At 43.5% G+C, this 19,976-nt stretch overlaps 1 protein-coding gene across 1 annotated transcript in view; it reads left to right on the forward strand.

Annotated features, from left to right (window-relative positions):
* Positions 1-19,976, forward strand: part of TG (thyroglobulin) — a 227,502-nt gene that overhangs the window by 32,615 nt on the left and 174,911 nt on the right. The window contains exons 14-18 of the mRNA XM_061611878.1: positions 1,079-1,191; positions 5,308-5,419; positions 5,964-6,164; positions 11,659-11,868; positions 16,002-16,156. Of these exons, the coding sequence (XP_061467862.1) occupies positions 1,079-1,191; positions 5,308-5,419; positions 5,964-6,164; positions 11,659-11,868; positions 16,002-16,156 (791 nt within the window). The remainder of the gene's footprint in view (positions 1-1,078; positions 1,192-5,307; positions 5,420-5,963; positions 6,165-11,658; positions 11,869-16,001; positions 16,157-19,976) is intronic.

Here is a 19,976-nt window from a genome sequence, read left to right on the forward strand (position 1 = left end):
ATTGGTTGCCATTTCATTTCCGGTCCCAGTTCAAGATGCTCAAGCTTCTGTTTAAAGCCCTAAATGACTTAGGTCCCAGATATCTGAAAGACTGCCTTCCTTCCCTACAGACCTCCTCAGGTGCTGAGATCAGCAGAAGAGGTCATCTTGGTAGTTCCACCACTCTCAGAAGCTTGGTGGTGGGGGTGGGAGAGGCCATCTCTGTGGCAGCCCCTAAGTTGCAGAATTCTTTTCCCACAGAGGTGCACCTGGCATCTTCTCTGTACAGCTTTTGTCGTGTGCTAAAGATGCACCTCTTCACCCTGTTTTTTGACACTTGAGATGTGTATTTTTAGTACGCTCTCTAGTTGTGAATGTAATACATTTTAAACTGTTTTTAATAATGTATTTTATATTATAGTGACCTATAATATAGGGCAGGTTAATAATAATAATAATAATAATAATAATAATAATAATAATAATAATAATAATAATAAGTAAATTCCCAAAGTGGTTTAGCAATAATTGTAGCCCTGGGAGGGGAATAGGGATCTCCTAACAACCCTCAGCACCTTTAGCAAGCTGCCGTTCCCAGGATGCTTTGGGGTAAAGGAATAACTGTTTAAAGTGGTCTAATACTGCTTTAATTGTATAGTGCAGATGAGGCCTCAGAGTATACAATGCTAAACTAAATGGGCTTGTGGTCTGAGCTGAATATTTCCTAGAGATTCCACTGATGAGCATTTTGTCTCTTGAGCAGCTCTGTGATACATGTTTTGTAACTTCCCCTTTGCTCTTGAAGCCAAGTTTCAGTGGAGATTTTATGGAGCATCTTTCCCTCCTCTGCTAACTAATTTGAAGTCACTGAAGCTAGTCTGGATTTGGATTAGCTCCATTGCCTCTTGGCCCCGTGTGTTTGAGTTTGCCATGACTTGCTGTGATAATACATTTGGCTGGATGGAACCCCTAGTTTTAATAATCGCAACTGTCACCTCATCAGCAAGGGGGGTGGGGAGGGAAGACAAATGACTGGGTATGCAAGATTATAGGCCGACGAGAACTTGCATTACTGAGGAAGACTATTACTTTAATGCAGGTCAGACACCCTGTCAACTCTCCCAAGCGAATGCCTGGCTTTCCAGCTGGAGACTGCCTGGACTGAAGGCTAATGTTACTTCAGGAGACCTGTTTACTCCCTCTTGTCTAGAGGCAAGTTCTGTAGTGTTGAAACATGTTTGGATTATTACATTGGAACCCAAACTTTGCACATTTCCAAAATGAATTTCAGAACGTTCACATTTTTTATTTTTGGGGGGGGGTGTCAGGGTCAAAAATTGGTATTTTGCCGTTCAAAATTCCAGTCCCAGTGATTTGTGGGATGTAGCAAAATGTCCCCGGCAGTTCATTAGCAAATAGTGAAGTCAGGAATGATTCATCCATATTTCAGGAGGACATAAATTCAATGAACCATTTTGGACGCTGTTCAGCTTGCTTGCATGTTTGCTTTCTTCTGCCTGAGATGGTGGCGGTTGTTACTGGAGAGCTCCTCATGATGTGATACTACATCCTGACATAGCAAGGAGAATCAAGGCAGGAGGCTGCTAGCTATCATGAGGAGCACCTTCAGCTCTGCACAGGCAATGGGACACAAAATTAGACAAAAAAGAAAGGCAACAACCCCCACAATGCTTCATTGAATTTGTGCCCTCTCCAAATACACTTTCCAGTTTCAGAAACCTATTTTGACATCCAGATACCTCCAATTTGAGTTCAGAAGTATGATCTCCAACTTTTTACACACTCACCTCTCTCTCTCTCAAATGGTGTAATTGCTCAGATGAACGGACCTTTAGTGTGGTGGCACCTACCCTGTGGAATTCCCTCCCCTTGAATATTAGGCAGGTGCCATCTCTGCTATCTTTTCGGCGCCTTTTTTCAACAAGACTTTTAGGTTGAGACCCATCCCAGTCTGCATCTATGTTAGAATTGCTTAACATGTTTTTTAATAATGTTTTTAACCCTTTTTTAAAGTTGTTTTTTTAAAAATGTTTTTAATGCTGTTTTGTTTTAATGTATTTTAAGATCTGTTTTATGATGTTTTGAAGTGTTTTTAGCGCTTTGTTTGCCGCCCTAGGCTCCTGCTGGGAGGAAGGGCGGGATACGAGTTAAATAATAAATAAATGACTGAATGACTTCCTCTCTTGCAATAGAACTTCCTCTCTCCCTCCAGCACATTTGGGGGAGAGGGGGGAGAGATAGGGGAAGTTTGGTTGTGTTACCAGAAGTCATTCTGCTTGCACAACAACTTAATTGGATTCAATCAGCCCTACGGAATGCATCCAACTGAGTTCTCCTTAGAGCAGACTAGAAGATCTGTCCTACATGCCAATCTCAAAGATGATGGATTTCTGTTCCTTTATTTACTTCATCATTCCCACAACACATTATCATCATCATCATCATCAGTAGTAGTAACAACAATGATAATAATAACAATTTATATCTCACTCTTCTTCCCAGAAGGAGTCCGGGATGGCAAACAAAAACACTAAAAACACCTTAAAAACAAAACATATTTAAAAATACATCTTTAAAATATCTTTTTAAAAGGACTAAAACCAATTACAACACAGATGCAGACTGGGATAAGGTTTAAAAGGCTTGTTGAAAGACACATGTCCAAGGGAATCTTGCCATGAGAATAGGTGTTGGAATAGCTGTTTATCAATGACTTAGATGATGGGGTGGAGGGAAGCCTTATGAAGTTTGCGGATGATACGAAACTGGGAGGGATAGCTAACACAATGGAAGACAGGAATAAAATCCAAAGGGACCTGGATAGACTAGAAAATTGGGCTGAAATTAATAAAATGAAATTCAATAAAGACAAATGCAAGATTCTGCATTTAGGCCACAAAAACAAAATGCACAGGTACAGGATGGGAAATACCCGGCTTAGCAGTAGTGCGTGTGAGAAGGACCTTGGAATTGTAGTGGATCGCAAGTTGAACATGACCCAGCAGTGTGATGCTGCGGCAAAAAAGGCAAATGCGGTTTTGGGCTGCATAAACAGAGCTATAGTTTCCAGGTCGAGGGAAGTAATAGTCCCACTATATTCTGCATTAGTCAGGCCTCATCTGGAATACTGCGTTCAGTTTTGAGCACCTCGTTTTAAGAAAGATATAGACAAGTTGGAGCGGGTTCAGAAGAGGGCGATGAGGATGATAGCTGGTATGGAGAACAAGTCTTATGAGGAAAGGTTGAAGGAACTTGGCATGTTCAGTCTGGTGAAAAGAAGGCTGAGGGGTGACATGATTGCACTCTTTAAGTACCTTTAAGTACCTTTGATGTTGTGAACCGCCCAGAGAGCTTCGGCTATGGGGTGGTATAAAAATTTAATAAATAAATAAATAAATGAAGGGCTGTCACATAGAGGAGGGTACAGATTTGTTCTCTGCTGCCCCAGAGGGTAGGACTAGGTCTAATGGTTTTACGTTGCAGGAGCGTAGATTCAGATTGGACATTAGAAGGAACTTCTTGACAGCAAGGGCAGTTCGGCAATGGAACCGACTGCCTAGGGAGGTGGTGGGATCCCCTTTGCTGGATGTCTTCAAGCAGAGGCTGGATAGCTATCTGCGGGAGATGCTCTAGCTGTGGATTTCCTGCTGTGAGAAGGGTTTTGGACTCAATGGCCTACAAGGCCCCTTCCAACTCTATGATTCTATGATTCTATGAATAAACCCCTGACAGGGGAAAAATGCAACTGGAGACTAGCAATATCTTTTCAGAGAGCTGAAGATGTTGTCAAAACAAAATGAACATCTGTGGACCAAGATGGCAGTGGGATAAGGATGCAAAGGCCAGGCAACACTGAACATCCTTTCTTCAACTTCTTGGTTACCTTTCCTAAAAAACTCAAGATGGCTTATAAATAGACCAGACAATTAAAATACTTGGATATTTAAAAATTCTACGTAACATCAGTCAATCAGAATAAGATAGGCAGCAAGAATGGTGTCTTTAAAACCAGAATCAAAATTTAATTTTGATACATTGGAAGTGCCTTTAAGAACAAGAAAATCTTTACCTTCCAGCAAAACTTCTTAAAGAAACTCCATCACACCACCCTCAATTCTGTGAGAAAGCCATCATCTCTCTCCTGTTGTAATTACATGAGTGAGCCCTTGTCTGACTGAGGTTGATGTAGCATGTGTTTGACACACAAAGGATTTTATCCAATTAAGCCAAACTCAACGGAAATGCACTAGGGATGTCAGAGAACTCTGACGAAAACAGAAATGGGAGTGGAAATTGTAGATGTTTGCTTATTTGTCCTATTTCCAGAATGGAAATCAGTCCAGTAAACTGCTGGACTGTACTTGCTATTGTTGTTGCTTTCAGACCGCATCGATTCTTAATTGATTATGTCCCCCACGCCCATGCATTGTTTCCTTTACATTGAAATGAAAGGCAACAATAATGTAACACCAGCATCACTTATGTAATTCATGTAATTAATTACACAAATTATGTAAGTTACATAGTTTTGCCACAGCGGACAGTGAGACGAATAATGTAGTTTTTGGTGGAGGATGAACTGCAGTGGAACAGAAACAGTCCTGCATGAAATGAATGCAGGGTAGAATTGAAAATGAGGTCTTCTTACATCCCTAAAACCCATTGAAATCGATGGGCGGAATCCAACGAAATAGGTCTGCTAGTGCAAGAATTTCTGCTTGTGCAGTGGAATTTCCCCTCCCTCTTGTGTCCCCATGTGTCCTCTCCAAATCTGCTCCAGACAGTTGGGGGGGAAACAGATTTAGGAGGCTGGGGGGGGCACCCAGAGAGAGGAGAGGAAGTCGAAATTCCTTTGCTCAGCCAAAAGTCCTTGCCCTACCACATCTATTTAGCTGGATATCAGCCAACAGAAGTCTTAAGTTAGTCATGTCCACTGATTTCAATGGGTCTACTCTAAGCATGACATTGTTCCTTCTTCCAGATTAAATGAGAAACTTTCTCTTGGCAGATCTTGTCCCTCCAAAAATCTTCACTAGCATCTACTTCTTGGTAGCCTCAGCAAACATGTGTGCTGACACCACTATCTTCTTACCCCAAACCTTCTTTCTTGGCACCAGGGCACAGGATTTGGCTCCAAAATACCCCAAAATTGCCTGCAAAAAAACAACTTTTGATGGCTTCAACACATCAAAATGGCCATGTGCATCTGCCTGATCCCTAGGTTTTTTGCATACTGGTCCTTAGATAAAAAGCAAACTTATACAAAGCCTCCCCTTCTGCAATGATAATGTAACTTGTTTCTTCTAGAATGGTGGCTATACTGTGCTACAGAAGTCAGACACTAGGACCTGGTGCGTAGATCCTACATCAGGAGAAGCATTTCAACAGAGTGACACCGATTCAAATGGCTTCGCGAATTGTAAGTGCCTTCTGTTTCCTTTCTAAATAATCCATTCTAGGGATGGCCGAATCTGTCGATTTCGGTTTCTCTCATTCTCATTTTCCCAATCTTCAGGTTCAACTCACAACACTTCTGCATCAATTTGGAATTTTTTTTAAAAAGGCCTCATGAAAACTATCCAGCATTTTAGTGTGCATGTCTCCTAATATGCACATTTTTGTAAGCGGTTTTGCATAGCAGAATGTATTTTTGCATGCTGTTTCCACTACAGCATGCATTTTTATCCCACACGTTCTACTATATGCACTTTTGCACCCATTTTCTTTTGGCTGGAAAACTGCATTGCAAAATTCAGGGAAGTGTGAATTGTGGAGAGGCGTGTTTTCAGTTCAAGTCTTGTTTTGGCAAGTATGAATTAGGCAGGTTCCCATTAAAATGTGAATGAAACCAAGTTTCTCCCCACTTCTAAACAGTTGATCGTTTGGGGCTGTGCAACTGCAAGCATTTGCAGCGATTCTCCTTCACAATCTCCCCCCTCTCTCCCCCTCCCTTTCTCTTGAAGGCCCCAGTTACTGCAGTGTGCTGAAGTCCAAAGCTCTCTTACGGGAAATTGGTCAGGGCTACATCCCTCAGTGTGAAACCAACATTGGAGGCTTCTCACCTGTGCAATGTAGTGAGGAGCAGGAAAGCTGTTGGTGCGCCTTTGAGAATGGAGAGGAGGCTCCAGGGACACGAGTCAGTGGCGAGAAGCCTGCATGTCAACGTGAGTCACATGTTGAAGTCTGGATGGCTTTGTGCTTTCTTTCTTTAGAACAGTTTCTGGCAAACTGTCAGGTGCCAGCTTGCATTGCATGGATTCATGTGGCAACTCTGAATATATATATACATACACACAACCTAAGAGTTGTTACTTTCCCAGGATTTTGGAGATCATTGTGACAATGTGAGGTTTCTTTGTGCTGTTTTGTGGCAGAAAGGCTAATGGGATGTTGGACATGGAAAAGGGAGACCTATGTTCAAAACTCTGGGTTATATTTGGTGTAGCAGTAAGGGCTCATTTACACAGGGGTTTACACAGCGTCTCTGGTGCTACTCACATAGCCCTTCTAATTTGCATGGTTCACATGATGTTACTGGCAAACAGAAGCTATCACAGTTTCCCCCCTGTAAGTCCATACTAACCCAATTCACCAATAATATGAAAAGGGAAGAAAAAACATCTTCACTCCGTATCTCTACGGCTTGTAGACGCTTTGCTCCGATGTTTTTAGGTGGGTGTGCCAACCATTCCCCTCTCCACGCCCACTCCCTCTTCCTCCCTTCTTTCATTTCATTTCCTGTGGCCTGAAAAGCAACTTCTGGCTGCTCCCCCCATTCTGCTAGCCTTTTTTATGTTGCTGCAAATGGTGCCTTATTTTTCTTTCCCCCCTAACATGTGCACAAAAGCATAACACTGCTCAAACAAAGATTTGTATTTCACCTGTATTTATCAGTGAAAATACAAATAATTGCACTTCCGGGTTGTTGTTTTTTTTAAAAATGAATCTTATTGGTAGAACAAACTGAGCATGCTCAGTTACCAGGTAACCAGAGGGAGTGCAAATGTTAAATTAGAGAGTGTGGTCTTTAGGAAACTGCATGATTGATGCTTTCCTTCAAGTGTGGCTAGAAAACACCATGTTTGCAGCTGGCATTGAACCCTTACTGTGGACAGTGCAAACAGAAAACGGAGGTAAAAACAGTGTCATTAACACAAAGTTATGCTCCCATGTGGACAAGCCTTGAGTTGTTGGTTCTGATGCAACAGAACATTCTCCCCCTCTCCTCCCCCATGTACCCCCTGAATCTGCTCTGAGGGTTTCCCCAACCCTCTGGAACAGATGTTGGGGTGGCGCTAGAGGAGGAGAGGGGGGAAGTCCCATTGTGCTAGAGCTAATCCTTGCTCTAGAACAATTAGCTGAATACTGTCCTCTAGCTCTGCAACTAAGTTGTCTGGGTAGCCTTGGAGAAATCACACTATTTCTCTGGTAGAACTACCTCACCAAGTTGCTGTGAGGGTAAAATGGCATAAACCTATAGCTCTTGGAAGGCAACACATGGGATGAATGCCTGATTATCTTTTAGTACCAGATCAGCTCCTAGAAACAGCTGGATGAATTTGTGTCAGAAGAACTTGGGAGTTCTTTTCGATCCTTCCTTGTCTCTTGAGGCCCAGGTGGCCTCGGTGGCACGGAATGCTTTTTACCATCTTCGATTGGTAGCCCAGCTACATCCCTATCTGGACAGTGACGACCTCGCCTCAGTTGTTCATGCTCTGGTAACTTCTAGATTGGACTACTGCAATGCGCTCTACGTTGGGCTGCCCTTGAAGACTGTTCGGAAACTACAGCTAGTCCAGAATGCAGCGGCCAGATTGCTGACGTGGACCAGAAGGTCCGCTCATATAACACCTGTTCTGGCCCGTCTGCACGGGCTTCCTATTTGTTTCCGGGCTAGATTCAAAGTGCTGGTTTTGACCTATAAAGCCCTACACGGCATGGGACCGCAATACCTGGTGGAACGCCTCTCCCAATATGAACCTACCCGTACACTACGCTCAACATCTAAGGCCCTCCTCCGAGTGCCATCCCATTGAGAAGCTCGGAGGGTGGTGACTAGAACTAGGGCCTTTTCAGTGGTGGCCCCCGAACTATGGAACAGTCTCCTTGATGAGGTGCGCCTGGCGCCAATGCTGCTATCTTTTCGGCGCCAGGTGAAAACCTTTTTATACTCCCAGGCATTTTAAAGTGTATTTTAACAGTATCTCACTATTATTTTGTATTTTGGACATTGTTTGGTTCTTTTATTGTTTGTTTGTTTTTGGTTCTTGATTTCTTGTATTTATTGTACTTATACACTGTGCTTGTTTTATCTTTTATGTACACTGCCCAGAGAGCCTTCGGGCTTAGGGCGGTATATAAATTAAATTAAATTAAATAAATAAATAAACTGCAGCAAAAGTCACCTGGCACAGAAAGCTGCTTTGGAATAGAGGACTATCCCATGATCCTGCTCAGGATCCAATGAGGAAATGCCATTTCTCTCTGTTAGTGCCTATCGGTTCCAATTTATGTATACAGCAGAACCAACTGATAAAGCTTTTGGGGGGCTGGACCGCTTCAGACTACAGGTGGAGGTTGACATGTTTGGAATCTTTTCCTGCCCCCTAAATCCCTTGCACATAGAAAACTACGTTCTCGGTAAGAAGAGTTCAGCCTAGCCTTCTCCCTGTTATGCTCTTTCCCCACATGTACATGGCACAAACTCCTTCCTGCCCACTAAAATGGTAACAGCAGAACTTGGAAAAGTTATTTTTTTTGAACTACATCTCCCATCAGCCCAATCCAGTGGCCATGCTGGCTGGGGCTGATGGGAGTTGTAGTTTTAAAAAGAAACTTTTCCAAGCTCTGGGTAACAGTCCAAGTAAAGCTTTTCCATTGGGCCTCAAGCTCATCTGTGTTAAGAAAAATCCCAGCCCCAAACCTTCTGCAGTTCAGATGTGTCTTTGCTCCTTGTGAATGGTTGCTCATTTTATATATGTCTCAGTAAATAGATTGCTGATTGTTTGGGCTGACAAAGCCAAAGTTGGCTACATTTAGCCTGGAGAAGAGAAGATTAAGGGGAGATGTGACAATTGTTTACAAATATTTATAGGTCTGTCCCACAGAAGATGGGACAGACTTGTTCTCTGTTGCTCCAGAGGGCAGGACTAGAATGAAGGAAGGAAATTGCAGAGAAGCAGATTTTGGTTAAATATTAGGAACCTCATAACAATAAGAGCAGTTTGACAGTGGAACAGATTGCCTTTGAAGGAAGTGGGTGGACTGTCCTTCACTGGAGGTATTTAAACAGAGTCTCAACAGCCATCAGTCAGGGATGCTGTCATCATATCCTGTCCTGATTAGTGGGTTGGACTAGATGACTTCAAATATCCCTTCCAAAACAGGTATTCTGTAGTCCTGGACACACAGCATAGAACCTTTGTAAGCCCTATGAAATCTAACTGCAGACAGCATACCATGGTACTTAAATCGGTTTGGTTTTGGAAATAAGTTTATGGGATCTTCTGCAATGTATTTGAAGGTTGGGTATCCCAATACCAAAAAGCTGAATATCCAAAAACTCTTCCGTTGCCATTTTTGACCAAGGTTTCTCCTCTGTGTGAGATTCCTATTGTTCCTTGGACTAGTTTTTCTTTCCAATTTACTCTTAGAGAAAGCCAGCAAGCAGGCAAATTCTGGGCATAACTTGAGGACAGGAACATTGCCTGTCAGCAGATGAGACAGCCACGGTGGGAAAGAACAATAAATCCCTCATCTTTATCACAAGAGACAGCTTAGATAAACGAGTAGTAACTTTGGAATGCCCATTGCATCCAATGAAGTTTCCAATAAACTAAGCAATTCCATACGAGGGAGATTCCCTCTTGTCATTTTACAGCTTGCATCTAGCTCAGGGATGTGATTTTAATGCCGCTTATGTTAGCACACATACCACACCCATATCCCTGTTCTCTGTGCTATTCTGAGCTTTGCAGAGAGAGGGAAGTAAATGAGACCTGATATTCAAATGCAGCAGAATGGGGTGAAAGAATTCTGAGATGGCCGAGTAGACTGTACCATTGCAGGAAAAAAAAGGGAGGGGAATGTTTCTGAATGCTCTCCCATGTATCCTTGCAAGAAAAAAGCTAGTATAACAGGAAAAAGTGTTCTAGCTGAGCCATCTGATTCCTCTGCTCCTTGTTTTAAAAAAAATGCAAGGTATTTTTGTTACACAGGAGATATTTCAAAATTATTATTTTATTTATTATTTCAGCTGTCTCTTGAACACTTTTTTTTTATGCTGACAGGCCTGTGCAACTAGCCTAGCCTACATCACACGGTTGTTGTGAGACTAAGGGGGGAGGCATATACACTGCTCCGATCTCATTGGAGGAATGACAACGGGCAATGATGATGATGATAATGGGTGGTATCCAACTGCTTTGTTCCGTTGTTGCTGATTGTTTGGGCTGAGGAAGCCAAAGTTGGCTACATTTAGCCTGGAGAAGAGAAAATTAAGAGAAGAAACAAGGATTTCTGCTTGTGCAATGGAACTTCCCCCTCTACTCTGCCTATGCGCACCCTGTCCCCTTCCCAAATATGCTTGGGAGGGTTGGGAAAAAACCCCAAACAGATTTAGGGGGTGTACTTGGGGAGGAGAGGGGACAAAAGTTCTGTTGTGTTGCATTGACAGAACAAGGGAATTCACAGTACACTGGATTCCACCCAATGATGATAATGCTAATGATTAGTAATAGTAAACATTTTGGTGCAAAATGTTTTTGGGAGGACGAGTGTCACTACATAAGAAGGGAAAATAAGTATGCTGGCATGCCTAAAATGTGCATATGCTAATTTATACATGTATACTCATCAACAGCAGCACCTGGACAGCAGATTGAGCACGCACACAGGTTACCTGCTGACAGTCTTCCCTACTATGGCGAGATGCATTGTAACTCTATTTAAACTGTGGTACATATTTCTAAGTTCACATCTATACAGATAAATAAGTGTATGCACATTCTGTTGTTTATTTATTTATTTGATGTTTTTGGTGATGCTTAACTGGCCACTCTGCAGCCACTGGGCTTGATCTTAGAATAGAGCATGTCACACCAATTCTGGCCTGACTGCACTGACCACCAATTAGTCTCTCAGTTCAATTCAAAGTGCTGGTTTTGATCTGTAGAGCCTTAGGGCCGCAATACCTCAAAGACCATCTCTCCCCTCCTAAAACTACCAAGACCCCACAATCGTCATCAGAGGTCCTTCTTTGCATTCCTTCTGCAAGACACATGTGGAAGATGGCAACACAAAGCCCAGCTTTTCTGGTGGTGTCTCCCATTGATGGAGTGCTCTCCCCAGGAAAACACAGAATTGTTGCCTTTTAAGCACCAGACTAAGACATTCCTGTTTACTTAGGCTTTTTGACATTATCTGGAATCGCACTGTGGTATACTTTTTGGGCTGTTTTTGTGTTTGTGACGCAGCATCCATCCTGTATATAGTTAATTTTGGATATGCCCTTTTGGGAATTTTGGTTATTGTTCTCCCCCCCCCCATCTCTATGTATTTGTCTGTGTTTTAATGAATATGTTTTGTGGATTGTGAAGCTGGATTTGTAAGTCTCTTTGAGACTTCGTGTGCAATTGATGATAACGATGTTCTTCCTAGGTCCTCAGTGCCGCTTGCCTTTTGAGGCCCCTTATGTCATCAATGGTGGGATTTTCTGCAGTGTCTCCGTTGCAACTCCAAAGACTCAGCAATGCCAAGTGGTTTGCTCTCCAGGCTCCCACAGTGTATTTTCCAGAGGGGAACCGCTGCTCTGCGATACAGAGACTCATCTCTGGCTAGGAGACCCACCCCATCCCCAAACCTGTCAGCGTAAGTATAGCAGTTAAGAATCTGCTCAGTTACCTGGAAGTGGTGTTGGGCTGCGACTAGGAGAGAGATGCCTACAGCCATGAGAAAACCAAGTTTGGATCTCTGTACATTTGTCTCACCTTCCTGTTCTCACTAGGCTCCTGAGAAATCAAGAGGCTTACCACCAACAGCACCAACATGGGAAACAACCAAAGCAGTAGTCAGAGCCAGTCCAAAGTCAGGGTGCACAAAGCAGAGTCCAAAGCAAAGGGTCAGACAAGAGGCAGGTCAAGATCTGGTCAGTCCATGGGCAAGGTAGGGCAGGCCCAGTCTTGGAATCAACCAGAGATCACCTAGCAGGGCAAGTACATAGATGTTCCAGCAGCTCTTACAGCCACGCATTGAGGTTTTTGAGCTGGAGTTGCTGGTACCACACCGCCAACCTCACCTGACTCCTATCAACCACCTTCAACCAGGCCTTTATTCCCAAGGAGGCCTTGCCTGTAGTCGGGTGCTTCTCAAGATGGACCGCTTCACCAACTGGCATTTGAGGTGATGCCTCTCTCTTGGACTTGGGACTCCAAACTCAACTATGTTAAGAAAAACTTCAGCCCAAGACCTTCTGTAGTTCAGATGTGCTTGCTGCTTGCTCTTTGTACATGTCTCAATAAATAGCTTGCTGATTATTTGGGCTGAGGAAGCCAAAGTTGGCTATATTTAGCCCAGGGAAGAGAAGGGGAGACATGACAGTTGTTTACAAATATTTAAAGGCCTGTCCCACAGAAGATGGGACAGACTTGTCCTCTGTTGCTCCAGAGGGCAGGACTAGAGTGAAGGAAGGAAATTGCAGAGAAGCAGATTTTGGCTAAACATTAGGAACCTCATAACAATAAGAGCAGTTTGACAATGAAACAGACTGCCTTTGAAGGAAGTGGGTGGGCTGTCCTGCACTGAAGGTATTTAAACAGTCTCAACAGCCATCAGTCAGTGATGCTATTGTTGCAGCCTGTCTTGATTAGAGGGTTGGACTAGATTACCTCAAAGATCCCATGCAGCCTCAATGTCAGAGACTGAACTCACCTTGGGTGCAGATGGCCCTTCCTCAGCCTCGTCGCAGGACCCTGATATCTCACCCTCAGATGGAGCCTGTCTCAGGGCTGGGTCTAAGGATGGAGCATTCTGTGATGAGGACTTCCCCAAATGAGGACTTCCCCAACTGGGGCCTGACAGTCAGCAGTTTGGAGAAACTCTGAAAGATGCATTTGTCGCCCTGGACCACTGCTCAAATTGCAAGGGATGGGGAGCCAGCTTTGCTGGGCTGGATCCAGACTTAAGTCATACTTAGAGTCAGTGGGGGATGATGCCGATTTGGACTGGTGGGATGGAAGGTAGGTAGTAGAACCAGAGCCAGTGACAGGCAGAGTCACCCACTGATTGTAAGCAAGAAAGCAGGCAGGCAGGGCTGGTGGGACCGTGCCCCATTTGTCCTAATGGACTAGCCTCCACTGCTTGGAGTAGACCCATTGAATCTAATAGGATGTAAGGGTTCCCTGACCCTCCAGAGTGGATTTTGATGGTGCACAGGGGGCTAGAGGGGACAGGAGAGGAGGAGGAAGTTCTATTGTGCCAGCAGAGCTACAGTGTTGGATATGTTAATAGTTATCCCTGCATTTAGAACCTGTACTGACCTAATGAGCAACTTCGTGGAAAATCAGAGGATTTAGCCAGAGTTGCTTTGGATCTGGTGTTACCCCTGAGTTGCTGCAAAAGGAGAAAACAATTAGCATGTGGCCTCCAGAAATGACAATTCCTAAATACTCCATCCTAAAGACATTTCCTGAAAGTTAGTGCTAGTGATTTCAGTGGGATTTGCTTCCAAGTAAGCATGCTTAGGATGAATTTGATAGAGGTGCTTACTCTGAGCTCAACAGATGAACACCAGATGTTTGAATCTGGCAGATGCTGTTAGTTCACATAATCTCCCAAATTTAGTTACTTCTGTGTATAGATTTATTTATCTATTTATTTTGCTTGAAGCAATTGGTTCTCTGAGTTTATTGCCATCTTGCCTGCCTCTTGGCATTTTGAGACAACCTTTCCCCCAGAAGAATAACAATAGTAGCTGGGAGGATCTTCTGAATCTTGGCACACACCAATATCACTTCTGGGTTCACATGATGAACCATCTGGGCTTGTCAACATCCTGCTAGAGTAAAGTGGTGTGACCTACATATAATACCTGAATACTGCCAAATACCGGGGGACATTAGTTTCAAATCTGTATCTCAAGTTAAATACTTCTTCCTTCCCCCCCCCCATTTCTCCCCATTCATCTTTTGGGTGTGTTTGTAATGAAACTACCATTTAAACCTCTCTGGGTACAATCCTGCCAAAGTTAATCTCAGTGCAGTTTGCTCCATCTTTATTCGGTCCCCATCTGCACCATGTATTTAAAGTGCTGTGATGCCCCTTTAAACAGTCATGGCTTTCCCCGAAGAATTCTGGGAACTGCAGTTTGTTAAGGGATTGCTGAGAGTTGTTGGGAGACCCCTATTTTCCTCACAGAGCTACAGTTCTTAGAGTGGTTTAACAATCTATCCTTCTTCCCAGAGAACTCTTCTGCCAGGTCAAACTATTTGGCCATCAAGGTCAGTATCATCTACTCTGACCAGCAGCGGCTCTGCATGGACTCAGGGAGAGGGGATTGTGGGTCTTTCATAACACCTGATCCCTGATCCTTTTAAGTGGAGATTAAGTTGAGATGCCAGGAATTGAATCTGGGACCTTATTTAGCAGAATTCTGGTAAAACTGGTGTAGTTTCCAGTGTGTCCGGAATCCTTACAGATTCCAGAGTTGGGGGACAGAAATTGAGGAGGGACAGAAAGTGAGAGGAAATATGGAAAAATAATGGCTTGTATACAACATTCTCTGTCTGCTCTAGAGCAGCCTTTCCCAACTTTTGGGTCCCCAGATGTTGCTGGGCTACATTTCCCATTATTCCTGACCATTGGCCATGCTGGCCGGGGTTGATGGGAGTTGTAGTCCAGCAACATCTGGGGACCCAATGGTTGGGAAAGACTGTGGTAGAGCAAGGACTCTGGCACTAGCAGACAGGTGAGTTTTAATGCTGCCCAAATGAGGAATCCATCGCAACAGTTGCATCAGCAAAAATTTGTAGAACAAAGTTGCCTGCAACCTGCTTATGCATTCTCTTGCACAACAACATTCTGCAAGCACAAAACATTTCACCAGCAGAACAATTATACCACTAAGTAGGGGTGGAAAGATCTGTCCATTTCAGTTCTCCCAGTTTCTCATTTTTCCAATCTTCAATTCAGTTCTCCACATTTCTGCAGCAATTTGTGATTTTTTAAAAAAAATCCTCATGAAAATTCTCCAGCAATTTAGTGCAAATTTCTCCTAATGAACACATTTTATAGGCTGTTTTAACTAATATACACATTTTTGCAAACAATTTCTCACCATGTAATGCATTTTTGCATGTTGTTTTCACTCATATATTCATTTTTATGCACACTTTCTCTGAACATATGTATTTCTGCAAACTGCATTGCAAAATTCAAGCACGTTCAACTTTCAAAGGACAGCTGTGTTTCAGTTCTCGTATTGTTTTGGAAAGTGTACATTCGATAGATTCAGCTTGAAATGTGAACCGAATCGAAATTCTCACCCATTCCTACCACTAAGTGGCTTTATCTTTGTGCTATACTGGATACTACTCAGTGCTCTGCGGATTGTTTTCCCTAGAGCAAAACTCCACTACAGAGCCCCATTCTTAATGTTGTTGAGAAAGTAACCAATAGACCCGTCTTTCCAGCCTTTCTTTGTGGCAGCGAGGGGAGGGTTAGGTGGGGAGTGTGAAAGTAGAATAAACTCATTGTCACTTTTACGAAATGCCATTGATGTAGAATTAGATATGAATAACAGGAGAGAAGGTTGACATTGTCTTCATTTCTTTGCACTGGTCCAATCTGAATTCTTGGTGGAGGTGGATGATGATGATGATGATGATATTGCATTGAAAGGGAGATTGCAAAATGTACAGTAAGAAGCGAGTCCATGAAATATGAAGGGCCCAGAAAATGTGTCTGAGTGTTTCATATAATGGTTCTTTCCTTTGTTCTACTTTTAGGGCTCCAGCCATTCCAGAGTGTTCAAATGCAAACCCAGTTTCAACTCCTCTTGCCTCCTGGGAAAGCCTGTGGTCCAGACTTCACTGGGTTGCTAGGCGCATTCCAGATCTTTATCCTGGATGAGATGAAGGCTCATGGCTTTTGCCATGTTCAGGTATTTGTGCTATTAACCCATGCAAACAACAGGTGCTACTACTAGTAGTAGCAGCAACAGCAACAATAATAATTAAAACATCCCATAGTAGTTTTGCAAGGTGATCCATGAGACAGCTGAATATTGCGCAATGATATCACATTGAGCCTTGGTTTTCCCCACTCTGTCATGATGCTAATCTGAGTCAGTTCAGAAAATCAATCCCTCGTTACTCCAATGGGGTTTGAGATCAGAGCTATAACTTTAATTGATTAAAGCAGAACTTGGCTACCTGAAGGACTGCAACATCCAATGGATCCAGCAGTCGCCAACTTCTGGCCAAGTTTCAGAGCATCAAGTGATACTAACAATGATGGATGGATACTATCCATGATTTGGGTGAAAGCTAAAGCCTTTTCACTGGCGTGGAAGGAGGAGTGGGCCTATACCTGGTGGCCCTATCTGTAGATTCCACCTGGCTTCATTCTCCTGACCTCCACACATTCAACTGAAGGTATGAACAGGGAACTTAAGTGTGCATAGGCTTCAGTGTGCATTCGGAAACCCTGATTGTGCAGAGTTCCTGACTGCATGGAAAAGTCAACATGCATTCAATTAAACATACTGAGGCACTCTGTTTAGACCATGGTGGCAAGGACAGCAGAGCTGGCATGGATGCTGATATTAAGAATGGAGCCAGCGGGTGCAGCATCTTTTCTTCCTTCATGCGTTTAGTGGAAGGCACTTAGAAAAAAAGCTATCATTTTATTTCCTGAATAAAGGAAAGGAAATTAAATGCCTAACTGGGACTGCAACATTTGCTCTTCATGTGCCTTTCCTGTCCATGTAGAAACTTGGATCCATTTTTTTTTTTACACAACAGAAGGTGAGGATAGCGAGGGCATCTGAACAAGTGAGGGCACCTGAACGTTTCTCAGCACTGTGGGGACTTTCTTCCCTGGTCTGGCTTGTAAACCAATATTGGATCTGGGCTAGAAGAAAAGGGGCCTCAGGCAACAGAGGCTGCATACACACCATATATTGAAAGCATATTAAAGACTCATCCCCCCTAAAAAAAGAATTCTGGGACCTGTAGTTTGTTATGGATGCTGCGAATTAAACTACAATTCCCAGGATTCTTTGTGGGCAAAATATGCTTTAAATGTATGGTGACTACACAGCCAGATGTTGGTTACCCTAACTCATACCCACTTTTTCTTGTAAAAGTTAGACTCCTTTCCCCTTCCTCCATTTTATATGTGAATAGGTTGGCCTCATGAATAAATAAATATGGATGTCGCATGACCCTTCCCAATATCAAGTGGGTAAATGCCTCATCATGTCTAATTTGGTCCTTAATTAAAAGTTACAAACAACTAACATTTGTCATTGAGAGGGAGGTTTGGCAATGGAGCAAATTAACTTTGGGGCATTATGGAATACTCTCTCTCTCTCTCTCCCCATCTGTTGTTCCAATCTTTGGGATAATTAATGCAACAAATGTGCACAGGAAAACCTAGCTCATTTGGTCAACTTTGAAAAATGTAAAAGATATATATCCCAGCACTTTACGGTCATTATAGTACAGATTGCCAAGTCACATAAAAGGTTTTCCACTTGGCCCGTAATAAGTTTGCCATTTCCATAATATCCCAGGCCTTGTTTCCCTATTCAGGATTCATGGAGAAGAGTGGTAGGATTGTCCTCTCTTCCTGTTTTGGCCAGAACCAGTTCAGCAGCCATTCATTCCCTACAACAGCTGTCCCCAACCTGGTGCCCTCCAGATATTTTGGATAACTCCCATCAGCCCCAGCCAGCAGTATCATGAACAATCTCCCTCCCCTTAAATATAAGACAGGCACCATCTCTGTTATCTTTTCGGTGCCTATTGAAGAACTTCCTTCTTTCAACAAGCCTTTTGACACCTTATCCCAGTCTGCATCTGTGTTGGAATTGCTTTTTAATATGTTTTTAAACCTTTTAAAAAAATATATGTTTTTAACCTTTTTTTTAAAGATGTCTTGAAAGTTTTTTTAAAAATGTTTTTAAAGATGTTTTGTTTTCATGTATTTTAAAGTCTGTTTTTATGATGGTTTAAAGTATTTTTAGTGCTTTTGTTTGCTGCCCTGGGCTGCTGATGGGAGCCAGGTGGGATATAAATCAAAGAATAAAGAAATCTGTGAACCTGTAGGGCAACTTTCCCAACCTGCTGCCCTCTATATGTTTTAATGGAGGGCAACACGTTGAGGAAGGCTGTCCTACAAGTTCACAGACCTTTCTTCCAATTCTGTACATACATGCTTGGAAGTCAGACCTTCTGTGCTCAGTGGGGCTTATTTTCAGGTTAAGTGTGAAATGAAACACAGCCTTTGACTCTGATCTCATCACAAACTAGTCCTGATAGGACCACAAGATGATCATGGGAGAAATTATATCCAGTAGTACGGGTGTGAAGAACATGTCATCCTCCAGGTGTTGCTGGACAACAGCTCCCATCATCCATGATCACTGGCCATGCTGGATGGGGCTGATGGCGGAGTTCAAACACGTCTGGGGGGGGCACAGGTTCCCCATCCCTGCAGCAGTACAACAAATGGCTTCAATGACCATTTTCTAATATCCAGTCCCACATTTACAAGTCTACCAGATAAATTATGTAGGAAGAAATAAAAGGAATAGGCCCAGGAACATGCAATCTCTTCAGCCCCCCCCTTTTGTCATAGATGATAGCATAAGAATGCACACTGCATATTCATGCTAAACACTCCATGAATCAGGTGTGAATTGACCTTCATAGGAGCAGAGTACCTTGAAAGTTTACAAGGAATGGGTATACACAAGCCTATGAAGAGACACTTTGTTATAGGGTGGGACTAATCTTTTTATAGGTTAAGGGCCCTCTGAGGGCCATACAGCAGCAGCCAAAAAAAGTGGGTGTCACCAAGAAGTAGGTGTGGCCACAACCCACACACACATCAGAGGATGTCAGTAGGAAATATATCCTTATGCAGGCCCTCCCTTAGCATGTGTGGGGCCCGGGGCAAAAGCATAGTTGGGGGCCTCCCACATTCTTTCTCTGTATATATATACTTTCCTCCAGGCAGCGGTGGAGGCTTTGTATTTTGGCTGCTAGGAGCTTGTGTCTGCAGCTCCCTTTTTCACAGCCTTTGTTGGCGGCGGCAGCTTTGTGTTTTTCGGCTGTGGCTCCCTTTTTGCAGCCTTTGTTGTAGACTCGCTTAACGTTTCTCGCTGCAAGGTTTTCTCCTTCCTGGTTCGCTACCGCTGCCGTCAGAAGACCGCCACTGCACCTCTTCCTCCCAGCTCGTTTCTACACTCCCCTCAGCTCGCTACTGCGGCTGTGAGGAGGATGCGGCTCCTGCTTTTATATGCAGATCACCAAGTGCGGGAGCCCCCAAAGCACAGGGCCTGGGGCAACTGCCCTGCTTCCCGGTGCCTTGGGGCGTCTCTGTCCTTATGTACCTGGAGTAAAGAACAGTTAATATCTGCATAGTTCTGATATGCATTCAGTTAAAAATGCCTCCTGTTTTGCTGTTGTCCATCCAGCACCATAATATTATTACATGATATTGTAATATCAAGCGGGGCAGTCTGATCGCTCCAGAAGAGGAGAAGATCAGCTATAGCACCCTACAGCTGATCTTCCCCTACTCCTGCACGATCAGCTGGAGTGCGGGGAGCTCCAGCTTCCCCTCCAGCTGATCGCCCCGCTGGCACCGTATTAGCAGAACGCCAAAAAGCAAGGCGCCAAGAAGCAGGGCCCTACTGTATACAATCAGAGCATTGTGGAAACAAGCAGACTCCTACAGTAGGCAGCACAACT

Source organism: Rhineura floridana, chromosome 1 (assembly GCF_030035675.1).
Source record: "Rhineura floridana isolate rRhiFlo1 chromosome 1, rRhiFlo1.hap2, whole genome shotgun sequence".
Taxonomy (NCBI): Eukaryota; Metazoa; Chordata; class Lepidosauria; order Squamata; family Rhineuridae; genus Rhineura; species Rhineura floridana.